The 18,067-nt window shown below is 35.5% G+C and overlaps 1 protein-coding gene across 1 annotated transcript in view; it reads left to right on the forward strand.

Annotated features, from left to right (window-relative positions):
- The window catches only part of RAB1A (RAB1A, member RAS oncogene family), a 45,096-nt gene that overhangs the window by 21,668 nt on the left and 5,361 nt on the right, over window positions 1–18,067 (forward strand). Inside the window, exons 2-4 of the mRNA XM_027865418.1 lie at window positions 7,501–7,573; window positions 15,068–15,163; window positions 16,419–16,514. Coding sequence (XP_027721219.1) covers window positions 7,501–7,573; window positions 15,068–15,163; window positions 16,419–16,514 — 265 coding nt within the window. The remainder of the gene's footprint in view (window positions 1–7,500; window positions 7,574–15,067; window positions 15,164–16,418; window positions 16,515–18,067) is intronic.

Raw genomic sequence — 18,067 nt, forward strand, 5'->3', positions numbered from 1 at the left:
TCCCGCAAATCTGGAATATATTGGCTCGTCATTGCAGCCTCTCAGAATCCTTAGTCTTCCTTCTAACTTCAACTTAACACCTCTTAATACAGCCTTCCTTGGCTACTCCTTCCTCTACCATTGTTGTGTGCTCATTTGTTTGTGTATATCTCCTCCCCATCCCCAAAAGATTACTCTTCTTGACAGAAAAGATTTTATTTTTGTCTTTATATCTATCCACAGGACCTTGTGATCAAAGCACCTTCGTATTTGTTGAGCTTAATTGAATGGTGTTAAGCAGAGAGCTTCAAAACGCAAATGCCATGCTGAATATTCCTTGGATCATCGAATTAGACCCAGATCTAGAGCAGGAAGGGTTGTCATGCCAACCAACCCTCTCATTTTATAGGTGAGAGGACTGAAGTGCCAGAAGATTAAGGAGCTGCCCAAAGTTCACACTGTTTTTTTGGTTGTTCACTCGTTTTCAGTTATGTCCAATTTTTCATGACCCCATTTGAGATTTGCTTGGCAAAGACACCAGAATGGTTTGCTATTTTCTTCTCCTGCTCATTTTACACCAGATGAGGGAACTGAGGCAAACAGGGTTAAATGACTTGCCCAGGGTCACACAGTTAGTGAGTGCCTGAGGCCAAATTTTAACAGATTTAACTTTAATTTAAGGCAGATAACCTTCCTGACTTAAGGCCCAGCACTCTATTCACTGTGCCACCTAGTTGTGCCCACACATAGATAGCAAGTGTGAAAGGTAAGATTTGAACCCTAGAGCGCCTGGCTCTTTACACTGTACGATATTGTCTCCTTCCTATAAGCTCATGTTAATTATACTATATATTGTTGAGGTTGATAATACAATAATAATAATAATAATAATAATCATATATATATATAAGAAAAAGGGTTGGAGGGGAGGACTCACAATGATCTTCCAAACTTAGAGGGTTGGACAAATAACTTTGTATTCCACTCTAGATTCTGCTTTTGATAGCTGCTGCAAGCAGTGTTTGGGGGAAAGCATGAGATCAAGGAAATGTATTACCTCTCTTCATCCTACCCTCTTTTCTTAACCAGTGCCAGAGTACCCTTGAAATCATTGGTTCTAAATTTATGAAACATTCATCTGACAAAAGCAAATCTAAGGTATATTGGTTCAGGAAAGTAAGTAATGCTGTCTGAATATCAAAGAAGCATATGTAGCTTTTAACATTTGTGGGTACGTTTGAAAAAAGACACAACACTAAATGTTTTCTTCCCCTTGGTAGAGAATTTTATACCTGGTAGGGAACTAACTGATTGTTTACTTAGCTCTTACTCTCTTTGCCAGACTAGGTATTTGGTTTTAGCCATGCACGAGGAATTACTGACCCTTTCTTAGCAACTGAAGGTCTTTATTTTGAATGAAATGCTAAGCAACATAATTTGATGAGCCTTTGAAGAAGCAGAGTTGCAGTCATGTAGGGCTTGAATTCTAAGTTCTGATCTAGTCGTTCTCATTTTCCATCCTTAGATGTTACATTGCACTTTCTTACCTGTCTCTCCTGCATTATAATTATTTGTGTATGTCATATAAGCATTCTCATAGTACTCTGCATATATCAGGGAATTAGTAAATGTATATTTAAATAAAAAACAACTGATGGAATAGTTGACTTACTTTACACATAAAAATAAATACACATTGCTGCTGTAGAATTTGGTTAAAAATAACCTTGGTTTTAGAGTTTTTAAGTAACTTTATGATCTGTGGTTTTGTAATCTTTATGCCTCTGGAGACATTCTTCATGAATCATCGCTGGAAAAATTCATTACCTATTTAATAATCATTTTGGCGATAAATTTCTTCAAAGGTAGCTAGATTGGTGCATAAAACACAGAAATAGTCCATTGCTGGGTCTATGCTTGAAGCTACAGCTTGTTTAAAGCTCCTTGTACACTGCATAGCTTTTTAAGATCGAGGATCACCAGGGAACCATGATTTATCTCCTTTAGCAGAAGATTGATAGACAGTATTGTGTACTAGAAGGCTGGCCTTAGAATTAGGGAGGACCTGGTTTCAAGATCTGCTTCTGATACATAGCTGTCATCATGACAAATTATTTAGTCTTAGTTCCTGAGGCACTGAAACTTGTTAATTTTTCAGACAAGTTGCCAACTTGCATGACAAGAGGGTGTCCCCACACTGATGAATTTACAGGTCTTGACCAAAAAAGTATAAAAGATCAATATTGGCTGAGGCAAATTAATTAAAATTTAAATTAAATTTTTAAAAACTAAATTAAAAACAAAACCTCCCTAAATCAGTTAATTTGAATATTCTAGACCAAAGCAAGCAAAATTAACTTACATTCAGCTTTCTGCATGCTGCTTTCCTTTTTCTAAGGCATATATGGTAGAGTTGACACTAAAATATGTACTGATGGACGTAGCTTTGTATTTTAAAAAATCACTCTTCTAATCATGCTATTTTGTTGTTTTACCTTTTCTGAGTTGGCAGCAACTTGTACATGAGTTTCCACAGAACTGTTTGAAGTCAAATGTTAATATAAGGCCAGCTTTCTGTTGTTCATTCCTTAAAATTGCATAGGATCATAGGATGATTTATTCTTGTACTTAACACAGAAAGTCCTTTTTTTTTTTTTAATATGTGAAGATACCGTAACAAAATATTTTGCCCAGATGTTTTTACTGATATTACCTGATAATAAGACAGGTTGTACCTGGACTTTATGATATAAAATGAAATAGCAGACAGGAGAGTTTATGCAGTCTTTATCTTTTTATTGATAATTGGAAATAGTCATGTCTCAGAGACTAAACTTATGATTGTGCATTTATTTGGTCTTTGGTCAGCATGTTGTTATATGGAAATATAAATCAATTTGCTGTACTTCTACTTGAGCAAAACATTTGAAAGTGAATTCAGCAAATCATTCCCCAGTTTTTAAATGGTCAAAGGATAGGAACAGGTAGCTTTCAGATAAAAGAAATAAAAGCTATAGCCATATGAAAAAATGCTCTAATCACTGTTGATTAGAGAAATGAAAATTAAAACAACTCTGAGGTTCCACCTCACACCCATCAGATTGGCTAATATTAAAAAAAAAAGTAAAATGATAATATTGGAGAGAATGTGGGAAAACTGGGACACTAATGTACTACTGGTGGAGTTGTGAACTAATCCAACCATTCTGGAGAACAATTTGGAACTATGCCCAAAGTACTATCAAACTGTGTATACCCTTTGACCCTCCAATACCACGACTAGGTCTGTATCCCAAAGAGATTTAAAAAGGGGGGGAACCTATTTGTACAAAAATATTTATAGCAGCTCTTTTTGTGGTGGCAAAGAATTGGCAATTGAGGGGATGCCCATCTATCCGAATGGCTGAACAAGTTGTGGTATATTATTGTAATTGAATATTATTGTGCTGTGTGAAATGACACGCAGGATGGTTTCACAAAAACCTGGAAAGATATACGTGAACTGACAGAAAGTTAAGTGAGCAGAACCAGGAGAATATTTGTACACGGTAACAGCAGTATTATGCGATGAACAACTGTGAAAGACTTAGATATTCTCGGCAATACAATGATCCAAGAGAATCCCAAAGGACCCATGATGAAAAATGCTATCCGCCTTCAGAGAAAGAACTGATGGCGTCTGAATAAAAATGGAAGCATACTATTTTTACCTTCCTTTTTCTTCCTTCCTTCCTGCCTTGCCTCCTTCCCTCCTGGCCTTCCTCCCATGATTGCACACTTCTGTCAGGTTGCTTACCCCTTCAGGGAGGGGGAGGAATAGAATTTGGAACTCAAAACTTTAAAAACAACAGCAAATGTTAAAAATCATTTTTACGTGTAATTGATGAGGAATAAAATATTTTTTAAAAAAGAAAGAGAATAAACATTTTGACATTCAAAAAGAAGAATTTTTTGGGAAAAAGTGAATTCAGATTTAAAAAAAAAATTACTGAAAAAACTGAAATTCATGCCTTATGGATTTTCTTTTGCTAGTTATTTATATATTTTATTTTATTATTATTTCATTTTCCACTGTGATGATCTTTATGAGGCTCATAATTCATTTTAGATTAAACTTTTAAAATAACTTTTGCTTTTACATTAACTTCATTTCTGAATTTATTTTTCTTCTATTACCTGGTGAGCCTTCTCTTTTAACAACAAGAAAAGGGGAGGGGGGGAGCAGATAAGCTAAACCAACCAACTCATTCACAAGTCTGACAGTAACATCCACTGTTCCAGAGCATGCACCCATTTCCCCAAAGGACAGAGGTGAATTTTTTCATTTCTTCTTCATGAACAAACACAGAATTGTCTTTCTCTCTCTCTTTCTTTCTTCCTTCCATGTATTTACATTGTAGTCGTTGTGTGTATTAATTTCCTGATTCTGTCTACATTAGTTTGTATAATTCTTTACGTCTCCAAATTCTTAAGTGATTATTTCTTGTAGTGCAATAACATTGACATTACATTTACGCTATAATTTTTTGAGCCATTGTCCAAGTCCGTGGGCATCTTTTGTAATGTATTTTATCCAAAATTAAATAATTCTAATAAAGGATGGTAGATTTATGCCAGTAGACTACAGGCAGATTGTGTAGTTTATATAGAACTGGAAGTTTGTAGGCTATTTCAGTTTTTCATTATCTTTTGTTACTTTTCTCATGTTAATAAAACTACTATTGAGTTTAGAACAGAATAAAATATTCCTGAAGCTTATTTCAGTGCCTAGCTTATCTCTGCAGATTCTTTGATCTCACTCTTACACATCTTGTTTGTAATGATTATGTTTAGGGAATTAACTTTACTTTTTAAAACTGAACCTTAGATATGTGGAACTGTATATTTGGCAACTACAGAGAATTTAGTAATTAGAGATGTTTTCTTGGCTCTGAATAGATTGTGTGCTAGTTGGAATGCTGATGTTCAAATGATAGACTTTCATGGGAGATTTTTTTTTCACTGTATAATAATTTATAAGCAAAGTATGGTCATAGCATTTAAAGCTGGAAGAGACTTTAGAAATTATTTGGAGGAAACGGAGATCCAGAATGTAGTTTTAGATAACTTGTCCAAGATCACAGAGGTGTAGTAGTAAGACTCAGAACCCCAATTGGAAACACATTCCTTGACTCCAAATCCATTGTTCTTTTTCTTATTCTATAGGTTAATCTTTAAGACTAGATCTATAGCTCAAATGCAGTTTTCTACTCAAGTAGAACCTAATGATAGATGACAAAAGATTCTTTTTTCATTAATAGTATAATTAAAGTCTCTGCATAAATTTCATCTTTCATATTTTGTTCTTTACTAAATATCCAAAATTAATCTTTGTGTACCTATCTGCAGTAATTCTGTTAACTACCAACATTACTTGACAAAGCAAAGCCAAAATCTGATAGCAGAATGTTTTAAATTCACTATTTTAAAAAAATGCAGCCACATGAAAATAGCTTTTGGGGGATGATGGGGTTAATAAATATTGAACCTAAACCTGAAACAGTGAAAAGCAAATGAGGGGAAAGCAAGATATGAAACTGGAAAGAAGATAATGAACATCACCAGCATTTCTGCACTGGAGACAATAAAATTTGCATTTGGACTTTGTCACCTCAGTCAGTACTGTACTGTATGAATAAGTAGAAATGGTGTTGGTTAGAAAGAATTGCTAAACCTGACTAATGGACTCTATATGCCTACTTTCTCATCCCTATAAAATATTTCCAGTAAGGTTCAGTCTACTACTTCTTAAGGGTATACTTGATGAGACTACATGAAGGGAATAGGTTAGGTGGGCTTTCACAGACTTTTCTGGAGGAAACTCTGTGATCATGCACAGAATTGGCTGCAGTACAGAGAACAGAAGATCTTGCTGTCTCTGGTTTACATAAAAAGCATTTGTCCAGTAGAATAAAATTTAGCTTTAACAACTCTAATTAAAGCATGTCTCCCATGCTTATATTAAGGTCATAATAAACTGCACTGGAAGCGACCACAAAATTAAAAGATTTCTTAGAGGATATAAGCAAAATGACAAATTAAGTCATAGATTTAGTATAGTTTCTTTCAGAATAAAGTAAGCATGTTTAAAGTACTTGCTTTGTGTTAAGCCCTGAGAATAGGAACAAACTCTGAGCCTTCATGGATCTTACATTTTAATGGGGAAGACAGCACATAAAAGGAAGCTGAAATAGGGGATGAGGTAAGGTAACAATTAGAGGCATGGTAGAGAAAATCTAGTGTCAGGAATGGAACCAGGAGGGGAATGAAGACTTAGCAAAACTGGATACCCCTTAAAATGTAAGTTCCAGGAGAAACTAACTAGTCAGAGGAAGGGTCTGCAGGACATAAATAACATTCAGCGATTTGTTGGTTAGCAGCATCAAGGAAGTTTAAAAATACGTGATCAAGGAGAGGTATAGTTAGGAAGAGGTGGCAGATAGGTTAAAATTAAGTCATAGTGACAATGTGCCTTGATAACTGTTAAAAAAAAAATTGAATAAGTGGTATGACTTACTGTATGTAATGATGACATTTATAGATTGCTTTAAGGTATACACCCTTGAAGTGTATCTTCTTAAAACTAATCAAAAGTGAAAAGTTTTGAACTTGAATGACCAACATATGATAAAATAAAAATATTCTGTAAAATCACGACTTGTTTTCATAGAGCTGTGAGTCCAAATTGTTGTCACCTTTTTTGGCCTTGGATATTTATAAAATGTATTTAGAATTGGAAAGGGTAACTGGGTAACAAGCTTGGTCTGAATCCATTGGTGGAAACTTAAAAAATTCAGTTTATTAGTTGTTGCCTATTGACCCTGAATAGCTCTCTTGCCTTCCTTTTCAATCCATCTCGTTCCTAAGACCCTGGAAATTATTTTTATTTGTGAGATAAAGGGATTGTTTGAGCTGGTCTAAGCATTAATGAGAGTAAGTATAGGCAAAACTGATTGCTGTGTTCTTGGTATCATTTTCAGGCCTAGAATACTTGGTCAAGATTTGTGTATGTATAAGTAGATTTTGACATCACCATAATTCTAAGCTTGAATGTTTATAGCATTAGCTTTCAGAAACTAAACATTTGCCTCTTCAGTAGGAGTAACTCGAACACATAAAAAACTTCTAGAAAACTCCCTTCTTGTGAATACTAGAGTGAAGTAACTAATTATGAACTTTCAAGGGGGGCGGAGTAAACAGTTCATTTATTGGCAAGAGATACTTGTAGGTTTTTTTTAAATTTTTGCCTGGAAATAGGTGGTTACTGAACTCCATAATTAGGAATATGGTTGCTTATAACAGACGCAGATTTCTGTATTAAAAGAGCTCCTGCTTCTTTGTGTGATGATTATTGTTGCTAAACCACGCATAGAAAGCATTTTAAGACCTCTGGTCTTCCAACACTTGAAAATTGTGTTCTTGGCCTGCCTTTTTTGAACTTCTGAAGTATGTTTAATATAGTTCCTTTTTTGTCTCTTGCAGTGATTATTTATTCAAGTTACTGCTGATTGGAGATTCCGGTGTTGGGAAATCTTGCCTTCTGCTTAGGTTTGCAGTAAGTAAAGTCTGAAACAAGATTGCTTTTTAATTAATAAATACTTACATATTTTTCTTGGCAGTGATGTCTACATAAGTAGTTGCTTAGGTGGTTTTTGTTTGGAAGAGATTCTTTTGTGAGATTTGCTTGTGAAGGTTTTTGTTCTCTTTATTGCTGAACACAGAAGTGGACTTTTTTTGTGTTGGTTTTTTTTTTTTTTACAAAGGTTTTTTTGTTGATAGTTTTTGTTTTTTCATTGCTTAGATTTCCCCTTGTATTCTTGTCCCTTTTTCTCACAGAAAGCCATTCTGCAAAACATATTCTTTGGTGGGGGGGTAAAAGAAGAGAAAAAAAATTGGAAAAAAAAATTGAAAAACTGATCAACACCCTTTAAACAATGACATTATATGTAGTATTCTATACTGATGAGCCCTGATCTTTGTAAAGAAGCAAGTAGGAGGGGAAATTTCTTCTCATAACTCTCGTTTGGGGTCAAGCTTGTACTTTATAACTTTCAATATAGCGTTCAATTCTGGCTGTTTTGTAAGTTGCTGTTTCTTTACATTGCTAGATGTTGTGGATGTTTTCCTAGTTCTGCTTACTTTACTCTGCATCAGTTCATGTCTTTCCATGTTTCTCTGTATTGTTATATTTGTTGTTTAATCCATCAAGCACAGTAATATTCCATTACATTCATGTTCCCCAATTTGTTTAGCCATTCTCCAATTGAATGGACAGCTACTTTGTTTCCAGTTCTTTACTACCACACAAAGGAGAGGAATAAGCATTTATACGGCACCCCCTGTGTACCAGACATTGTGTTAAGTGCTTTTTAAAAATACTACTTCATTTGTAATGAGCACAGAAAGTATCACTATAAATATGTTGTTGTATGTGTAATCAGAAGTGGTTTTTTTTTTCTTGATGAAATTAAAACATCTGAGATTGTGAATTTCAGTTAAATATGTGTTGTACATCTGTGATATCTGATCTGCTTGGTGGAGGACTGACTCATTCTATTAGTGATAGATAAGAGGAAATTATTTGATAACAGGATTTTATAGAGAATCTTACATACAACTCATCACTATTAGAGTGAAAGAAAGAACAGGAGGGGCTGGTACCATCTCAGCCTGACAATGGCATTGTGTTCTAACTGCTGAACTGGATATGCAGATAGTGACTTACATGGATAGAAAATATTGAGAATCTTCTTTGTGCTGTTTTATCTACCACTCCTCAATTTTACTTTTTTCTTGGGCCACTTTAACTAGTAAGTTAAAGGATAAGTCAGGGTCTCACATTCACATCTGCTCTCTAAGTGCAGGTTCTGTTACTGACCTTTGACAAGTAGTTTACATATTCAGGAAACAACTTCTACCCCTTAAGATAATTAATGTAATGATCATCACAGAATTACTTTAAAAAATCAAATCCCTTCTTTATGCTTGTTGATCTACTGACTTCCAAGAAAAAAAACTCTATGCTATAAACATAAGTAAGCTTATGTGTCCAGTTTCAGTGAAATCTTAGTTTTAAAAAAAAATCCTTCTATTCTTACAATATAGATCTATCTCCAGATAAGGCTTAATACTTCAGTGAATTTGCTACATTAAAAATTCAGAGTTCTTTTTATAAAATTAGATTTTGGAGCTATGTATATTATAGTCATAAAAGACCTAAACCTTTACTTCTGTTTAGAGCAACCATATGGATAATTGTTATGTCAGAATACTTCAGTACTGATGTGAAATTAAAGTTAAGCTTGATCAAAAACTTAATCTAAAGAAAATCTCAAATTTGGCACCATTGGTGATAGAGTTCAAATTGTAAGCATTTTGTGTGTGGTGGTCTTATCATGTAATAAAGTGAAATTGGAAAAAAAATAATATTTTTTTAAATTCAAGTGACAGTTCAAATTAGTGACTAAAGCAGTAGGCTATTAAAAAATGTGAAATATCACAGGAGCCAATTCAGAGAAAATTTAACTTAAGAAACAGGTTCAGTTAGATATCATATATGTTAAGAGGATAGAACCAGGATGTAGCAGGAATTATAGAAAACTTCCCTCTAAAACTTTTTCATACAGATCTAGAAAACTCGGCAGACCAAATCCTGCTGTCAAAATCCAAGAAAAAGTCACAGGAAGCCTTTCTTCCAGCCCACGTTGGCATGGGGAGATAGAAAGTGGACACTGGGGAGTACACATTCTAGTGCAGGGAAAGACTGTGCACCAGGGCGAGAGGAGGTCCTCGACCTATACTAGGGCTCAGTAACCTGGTGCAGGATGTGGGAACAGGGATCAGCTCTGGCAGCTTTGTCAGTCACTACCCAGTTCCAGGTTACAGATCCAGGTTGAGCTGAGGAGACCTTTGCCTAGGGCTGGGATTCCAGGGTTTGGAGTCTTTGTGAGCCCTAGACTCTGTATGATTAAGAAACAAGTTCAGAAGCAAGCAGCAGCAGTGTGACTGACCTCAGGAGTAAAGGATGATTTCAATTCCAACTTCTAGCCCAATCTGAAACTTGCTGAGGAGTAACTGGGGCAGGAATCCCAGACCAAAGGTGAGTCTACAGTTGTCTCACTTTGAACCAGTACAGCTACCCAGCTAGCTGATAGTGGCTGTATTCAGCAGCAGTCTGCTATTACTCTGATCCAATCCCCATGTATGAGAATCATGCAGAGTTCAGATTAGAGGGGTAAGGATCATGCTTTGCTCTGATCAGTCCACCTTGGGAGCACATTTAATTTTCACATGACCCTGCTTGAGCTGTCTCTGAGAGCCTGAAATAAAGTAATGTTCCATACCCTTAAGAACACAGTAAAAGGCCCAGCGCAGATCTTCCCTCCAGAATTGTACCAAGCTTAGCCCTGACATTAAGTCTGAAGTTAGTAGACTGGAAAAATAAGCAATCAAAAACAATTATAAAAAGCTGTTGTGGTGACAGGTGCTTAAGACACAAACCTAGAAGAAGAGAATGACTCTAAAACATCTACGAGCAAACAACCAAGTGTGAGCACAAATTCAACTAGAATCCCCGGAAGAGTTTTGAAGCAAGAGTTTAAAAAAAGGGGGGCATCTAGGTGGCGCAGTGGATAGAGCACTGGCCCTGAAGTCAGAAAGACCTGAGTTCAAATCTGGTCTCCGACCAAACACTTGACACTTACTAGCTGTGTGACCCTGGGCAAGTCACTTAACTCCAGTTGCCCAAAAAAAATGTATAAAAAAAAAAACAAACTTAAACATGTTTTTAGTCAGTGAAAGAAAGCACTAGAGGAAAGAAATTGGAAAAGAAATGAGAGCTGTAGAAAAAAAAAAAGAATTGGAAAGGGAATTAACAACTTGGTGCAATAATATAAAAATCTTGCTTAAGCAGCAAATTGCCTGAAAATTAGAATGGGTCTAATAAAAGCCAGTGATTTCTTGAGGTAATAAGAAATCTTAAAAGTGAAAAGACTGGGCACAAAAAAAGAAGAAAATGGCAAAAGTAGAAAGAGGAAGAATCCACTGGTCACCTTCTAAATGAAACTCTAGAAAGAGAACTTCCAGGATCATCATAGTCAAGATCCAGAGTTTTCAGGTCAAAGAAAAAATATTGCAAGCAGCCAGAATGAAAGAATTCCAGTACCAAGAAACTCCAGTAAGGATCCCAAATGAGTTAGCAGATTTAGCACTATAAAGGAGCAGAGCTCTTCGAATGTGTTATTTCAGAAGACAAAGGTAGCATAAATTCCTGACTTATAGCTATGAATAACATAACCAGCAAAGTTGAGTATTCCCCTACAGGAGAAAAATATACTTTTAATGATAAAATAAAGGATGTCCAGGCATTCTTGATGAAAATACCAGTTGTGTAGAAACTTTGAAGTTCAAACGTAGGAATTAAAAGAAATTATAAAAAGGCCAACGTGAATGAAAAATGATGAATTAAACCAGTATAAACTGCTTACATTCAAATATGGGGAAATGATATATGTGTCCCCTCTGAACTCTATCATCAGGAGTCACAGAGGAAATCTAATTAGATGGAAGGCCTGCAGGGCCTTCTTATGTCTTGATGCTGTTACAAGAATGGAAAAGAGAGAGGAGAAGGAATACTCTATCTCCCTGTGGAGTGGGCACCAGAAAAAAGAAGTGCCCTAACCTAAATTGTCTCATATAATTAGGGTGCACTTATAGAAATCATTACAGACAAGGAAGAATGGGTGGAGAGAATGACTGATGCTTGAAACACTCATTTGAACTGGTAGAAGGAGGAAGGAAAGAATCATTTATTCAGTGCCTGCTGTGTGTGAAGCAATTTACATTTGTTATCTCATTTGATCCTCACAACAGGTCCTGCAGGATTGGTGCTGTTATTTACCCCATTTTACATTTGAGGAAAGTGAGGTGGAGGTTAATTGACTTTCCTAGGTCATATAGCTAATAAATATCTGAGGCCAGATTTAATTAACGAGGACTCCCTGAGTCCGGGCCCCCTGCTGTGTCTACCACACCTTTTGTTGCCTTTAGGTGGGAAGAATACGCGCACACACTCATTTCACTTGACAGAAATAGCAGGGAAAGGCGAGAAGGGAGAATTGGGAGGGAGAATGTAGAGTAAGGGAGGAGTTAGTTATAGCAGAACAAACTAAAGATGTACAAAAATATTTATAGCTCTTTTTCAGGTAGCAAAGAATGGAAATCATAAGGGAGTGCCCATCAATTGAGGAATGGCTGAACAGGTTACAGGATATAAATATGATGAAATGCTGTTGTGCTGTAAGAAATAATGAAGTGTGTGGGAGGGAGGGGGTTTCAGAGAAACCTGGAAAGACTTACATAAACTGATACACAGTGACATGAGCAAAACCAGGTATTTTATACAATAACAGTATCGTCAAGACAAACTTTTAGAAGACTTTGGGAACCCTGATCAGCATAATAACCAACAATGATTCCAGGGGACTAATGATGAAATAGGCTACCTACTTCCTGATAGAGAGGTAAAAGATTCAGAGAGTGATTTTAAAAGTGATTAACAATACTAGAATGAAACATATATATGTTTTCTCTTGGATGTGACCAGTGTGAAATAACAGAGGTTGTGTTTTTCTTTGGCTTTTGAGGGGGTGGAGATGAATTTTTGCTAATTGAAAAAATAAAATTTAATTAAAAAAATATACATCAGGCCAAGCAAAATACTCATGCATAAATGACTAATGCTTGAATTCATAGTGCCTAAAATAATGAAACAAGTTCTATACAGATCTTTTATAAATAAAGCTTGATTTGTAGCCAATCTCAGCGGCCACAGTAGTTGCAAACATCCTTCATTTTGTCTTCCTGGGACAGGTCAATGCTCCTCTGATGCAATGAGGCATTTTTAGTCATCCACCCAACCAAGGAAAGTAACTATAATACCCCTTCCATATGTCGGACCCGGTGAAAGCTTTATCCTTAGCTTTCAACTCCGTGCTCTTTGTACATTAAGAGTAGATAATTTTTGTTCCTTTAGAAGTAGTCTATTCTATTGCTTACTTAGCTAGCTGCTTGCTTTTTTCACTCCCTAAAGTAAAAATAAAGCTCTCTTTCTCTACAAGTACCACTACTCCCAAATTGTGGTTGTGGCAGAATTTTAGGGTCCTTACCTTCTTTTTATTTATGTTTTTGTTAGAAACTGATCTTTCTGTCTCCTAGAATAGCATTTCTTTAGCTACCCAAGCTGTTTAATATAGATTATCAGCTCTTTTCTACAATAACATCTGAGTGTTTGTTATGGCTAAAGTCTAGAGCTTGTTAGTATAGCTACTGTGATTCACCATCTTATGAAGTGTTCAGCTTCCTTTTTCAGTCTAATCTCTGGGGTTATGCCCTATAATCTTGCCCCAGTTATTTTATAGTAGCATCATTAAGACATTTTAACAAATACCAATAGTGTCCCAAATTGCCATGTAATAATTTCAGATCATTTGACTAAAGCCAGCACATTCAAACCCCCAGTCTTTCACCATCTTCTATCCACCCCACCCTGTCTGGGTCAAAAGGCCTCCAGTTCTGCTTTCAGTGGACTATGTTCCTATCACTGCCTATTCAGGTAACATTATTTTACCCAGTGTTGTCATGTTGGGGGTTTTTTTTTTTGCTAATCAGTGAAATTATTTAAGGTGTATGTATGCCTACACTTTACCTTAGTTCCAGCTTCCCTGAAAATTACCTGGATAGCAGTTCTCTATTTGCTTGGATAACTCATCTGGAAGAATTAATGTAAGATAAAAGAACAAGAAGATTGATATTGAACTTTCTTACGAGGAATTGCTTTAAAACTTTTATATGTAATAGATCTTCCACTGAAATCCTCTTGCTTTTTATGGCATAGCACTGATACTGGATTCTTGAAGGCTATGCCAGGAAGTCCATGCTCTGGCAGGTCCCACCAAATAATACAGGTTTCATGGTGGTGTGTTTAGCATCTGAGTACTTGCCTGACTAAGTCTAGAGGGGCTCATTACCAGGCTGACTGCAGGGTAAAATTTTTTGGCCAGAATAACTCCTTTAAAAGGATCTCCTTACTAAGTCATCAAGAGGTTGATTGGCTTTCATAGTACTCACAGTAATGAAATCATGATTAATTAAAGTGTAGAGTTTTATGTAGTGGGTGTTTTTAAATATTACTCACACACAAGTTGTCCACTGACTGTGACTGTATAAACCAGCCCTTTCATCTAAGTTGTTAAGACAGCTGATTAAGGGAACAAAAATGTTCGGCTTCAGTTTGCATTTTATCAGTTACTTAACAAAAGTTGGCGTTCCTCTTGAAGGCTAAATACCAATTTTTTAGGCACGTGGAAAAATATGTTGGATATTACATAGTTCCCTTTTTTTTTCCATTTTTTTGTTAGTGTATTTTGCATGGAGAAATGACTTCCTTTTTAAAATTGATTACCAAAACCAGTGTTTTAAAAGTTCAGCATTAAGTAAGGAATAAATGATGAGAACATAGTTCTTGCTAATGAAAAGAATGAAAAGTTCACATGGAAAGATTTCTAGATATTCTTTTTTTTTTTTGAGATATTTTAAAATTTTTTATTTAGGGTCTTAAGACAATGACATAAATATTAGTACAGGACTCAGAAGAAGCTAGCCTCTTTACTGTGTGCATTCTAAAATAATAACTAATAAAACAACATAATAGTTTTTTTGCAGTTTTACTTTCAAATATCTTATCCTCACAACAACCCATACAACAGCCTAATCCTCACAACAAGGAGGTAGGTTCTGTTAATCCCATTTTGCAGATGAGGAAGCTGAGGCAGACAGGTTTAAGTGATTTGCCTATAATCACTCAGCTAATAAGGGTCTGAGGCAGGATTTGAATTCAGCTCTTTTTAACTTCATGTCCAGCACTCTATCCATTGTATCATGTAACTTCCCCTAAAATCTAAAACTGTAAGTAAGATTGTATATGCCATTCTTTCTTTACCATATTAAATATGCTGAATTTTGCTGATTCATCTTTCTTTTGTTCTCACAGGATGATACGTATACAGAAAGCTACATCAGCACAATTGGTGTGGATTTTAAAATAAGAACCATAGAGTTAGATGGAAAAACAATTAAACTTCAAATAGTAAGTATTTGTTTAAGACTTCTAATGTTATCTTAATATTAAGAATATAAATTTATGATGAATGATCTAGGCTTTGTTACTGCATAAGATATATTTTAATAAAATCAAGTAATTATAAATTAACTTTTGGAAATCTGTAGTCATAACAAGCAACAAAGTCAAATGATTGGGATTAAGAATTGACTTGTGTTTTACATTACTTAGTCAGAATCTTTTATTAAAGCAAGAAAAAATATACAGTGCCTTACTCACTTAAAGTAGGTGTTAAGTATGTATTGAGCTGGGGATGGTAGTGTATAGCTGTAGTCCCTGCTGGATCACTTGAGCTCAGTTCTGAGCTGTGAAGGACTAGTGTCCCTCACTAAGGGTCTCCACACTAAGTCTCCACTCTTAAGTCTAACGACCAGTATTGGTGTGATCCCAGGAACGGAGGCCACCGAGCTGTGTGAAGAGGTTGGGACTGGCCCCAGTCAGAAATAGCAGGTCAATTAGTTTCTATGCTGATATTAGGTAATGCGGCCTGGCCTAGGGGCCCAACAAGATAGACCCACTACTATCCTTTCCCTCATTCCCTCAAATAAAAAATAATGAATAATAACTTTTAATTAAGGGCCAGTTGTGTGCAGTGTAACCAGCTAGGTACAGAGAAAAACACATAGATAAATGTGATCTTATCCCTGCCCTCAAGAAGCATTCGGTGTTAGTTTAGTTACAAAGTCTGCCCTGATTTTGAGTAAGACCATCAAAAAAGGCAACTTTTTTCCTTCAGATGGCATTTTACCTAGTCTGAGACAACAGTTTTTACACACAGACAGACAGACAGACAGACAGACACACACACACACACACACACACACACACACAGAGGTTCTGTTATCTTGTCTGAGATTTGCAAAATTAAAATGAATTTCCACTTGTTTTTTGAGGTTCAGGTATAGTCTTACTTGGAAAGTAGGCTGGTAGTGGGGGGAATGTGATGATATCTCATGGGCTCTTTAAGTACTTCTTGGGTAGTTTTACATGGAAAATAAAATCATCTTGAAAAATATTTTAAAATACTAAAGATCTTGCGTATTACAACTGTGTCCATCCTATTTGTATTCGTTCTCATCTTAACATTAAGGTATTTTAGTAATTGAATTATACCATTGATTGTCTGAAGCAAATATCTGTGTAATATATTTGAGGAGTTTTTAAAAGTCAATCTAATCCAACAATTTGTGGGGTTTTTTTTGTTTTATTTTTTTAATAACAGTGGGACACAGCAGGCCAGGAGAGATTTCGAACAATCACTTCCAGTTATTACAGAGGAGCCCATGGCATCATAGTAGTATATGATGTGACAGACCAGGTGAGCCCTTCAGAAATTGTTGCTTTAGTTGAAGCTTACTGTGTGAGAATGGTCATATTCAGACACTTTACTTTAAAATGTAACCGTTGTCAAACCGTTGTTGTAAGTGTTTAACAAAACAATAAGTTTAAATGTAATATTCTGTATTTTTCTTTTTTTTTCTTTCTTTTTTTTTAGGCAGTTGGGGTTAAGTGACTTGCCCAGAGTCACACAGCTAGTAAGTGTCAAGTGTTTGATCTGAGGCCGGATTTGAACTCGGGTCCTCCTGACTTCAGGGGTGGTGTTGTGTCTACTGCGCTACCTAGCTGCCCCAATATTCTGTATTTTTAAATATAGAAAATATCATAAGACCTGGAAGAAAGACTAATTTTCTGTTAAAAGAGAACAAATAACATTTTTCCAGTTTGACTTTGAAAGGCCATTTTTCAAATAATAGACTATAATCAGTATAGTTATTCTCATATTAGTATTTTGAAAATTTATTTTTTATAGTTGTTAAAGGCAGATTTGTAGCGGGATGTCCTAACTTGGTCAACTTATGGATGGTTCATTTGTAGTTGTTTTGTCTTTGAATTTCACATTTCTAAACCAGGTTATCTCATCTTACAGTCCAGGTTTTCAATATGTTCAACTCATCTCAAGCACATCAGCAATGAGCTTGGTAGTTGACCTTCAGAGGACAAGATTCCTTGGTTAAAGGAGTGGGAGTTCACTGTTGAGTTTTTTAAAAGGCATGATCACCGTAGTGGAAATCTTTCCTTTAAAGACTTCTCTTCACTTTTGACTCACTTGTGTGCCAGTGTCAGTTTTGATTTTGAAACTGCTTCTTGGCCAGTCTTAGTTTTAATTGGCCTTTAACAATGATGTCTTCAGATTGCTTTTTATCCTACTAATCTCTAGAGGGCAGTGCTATATTTCACAATGAGATTGATACCATACCTTGATAGCATCTACTATCCAGTAAACCAGGGGTTTTATTGTGTTTTACTGTCCCTGACAAAGTTTAGGAGAAATGAGTTAAGTTTTTTTTTTTTACCGTGTTTCATACCTAAAGTCAGATCAATAAAGTTTGTTAAAAGTGAAATTTGAAGTGGCTTCTAGTTGAAGCATTGGAATTGGTATTGGAAAAAAGGAATAAGAATATGAGAGACTGAAGAATATTTGGAAGGGAAGAACAGTAGCACCTAAGTAATTTGATAAACAGTTAATAAGTTTCTATTTGCAAAAGTAGCTTGGTTTAAAGACACAGGTTAGTACAAAGAATGAGATATCAAGAAACTGTTTTGTTTGGCAGTAGAAATTTATGAATATACAGAATTCAGGCACCAAAGAGGTACTTGTCACACAAAAAAAAGGGTGATAAAGCTTCACTTCTAAGTGATTTTATATTTAGGCAGGTATTGTCTTCCAGAATTATTTAAAATCCTGGATTTTTGATGGTAAATTATAATTTAAAATTTAGTGTAGTTAAACCCAGAACTTGGTAGTGTGCCTGGTATATAGTCGGTGCTTAATAAATGTTTATTGATTGGTTTAAAAGGGCCTATTGTTTC

The sequence above is a fragment of the Vombatus ursinus genome, unplaced genomic scaffold, assembly GCF_900497805.2.
Source record: "Vombatus ursinus unplaced genomic scaffold, bare-nosed wombat genome assembly UNPS02014778.1, whole genome shotgun sequence".
NCBI classification, from domain to species: Eukaryota; Metazoa; Chordata; class Mammalia; order Diprotodontia; family Vombatidae; genus Vombatus; species Vombatus ursinus.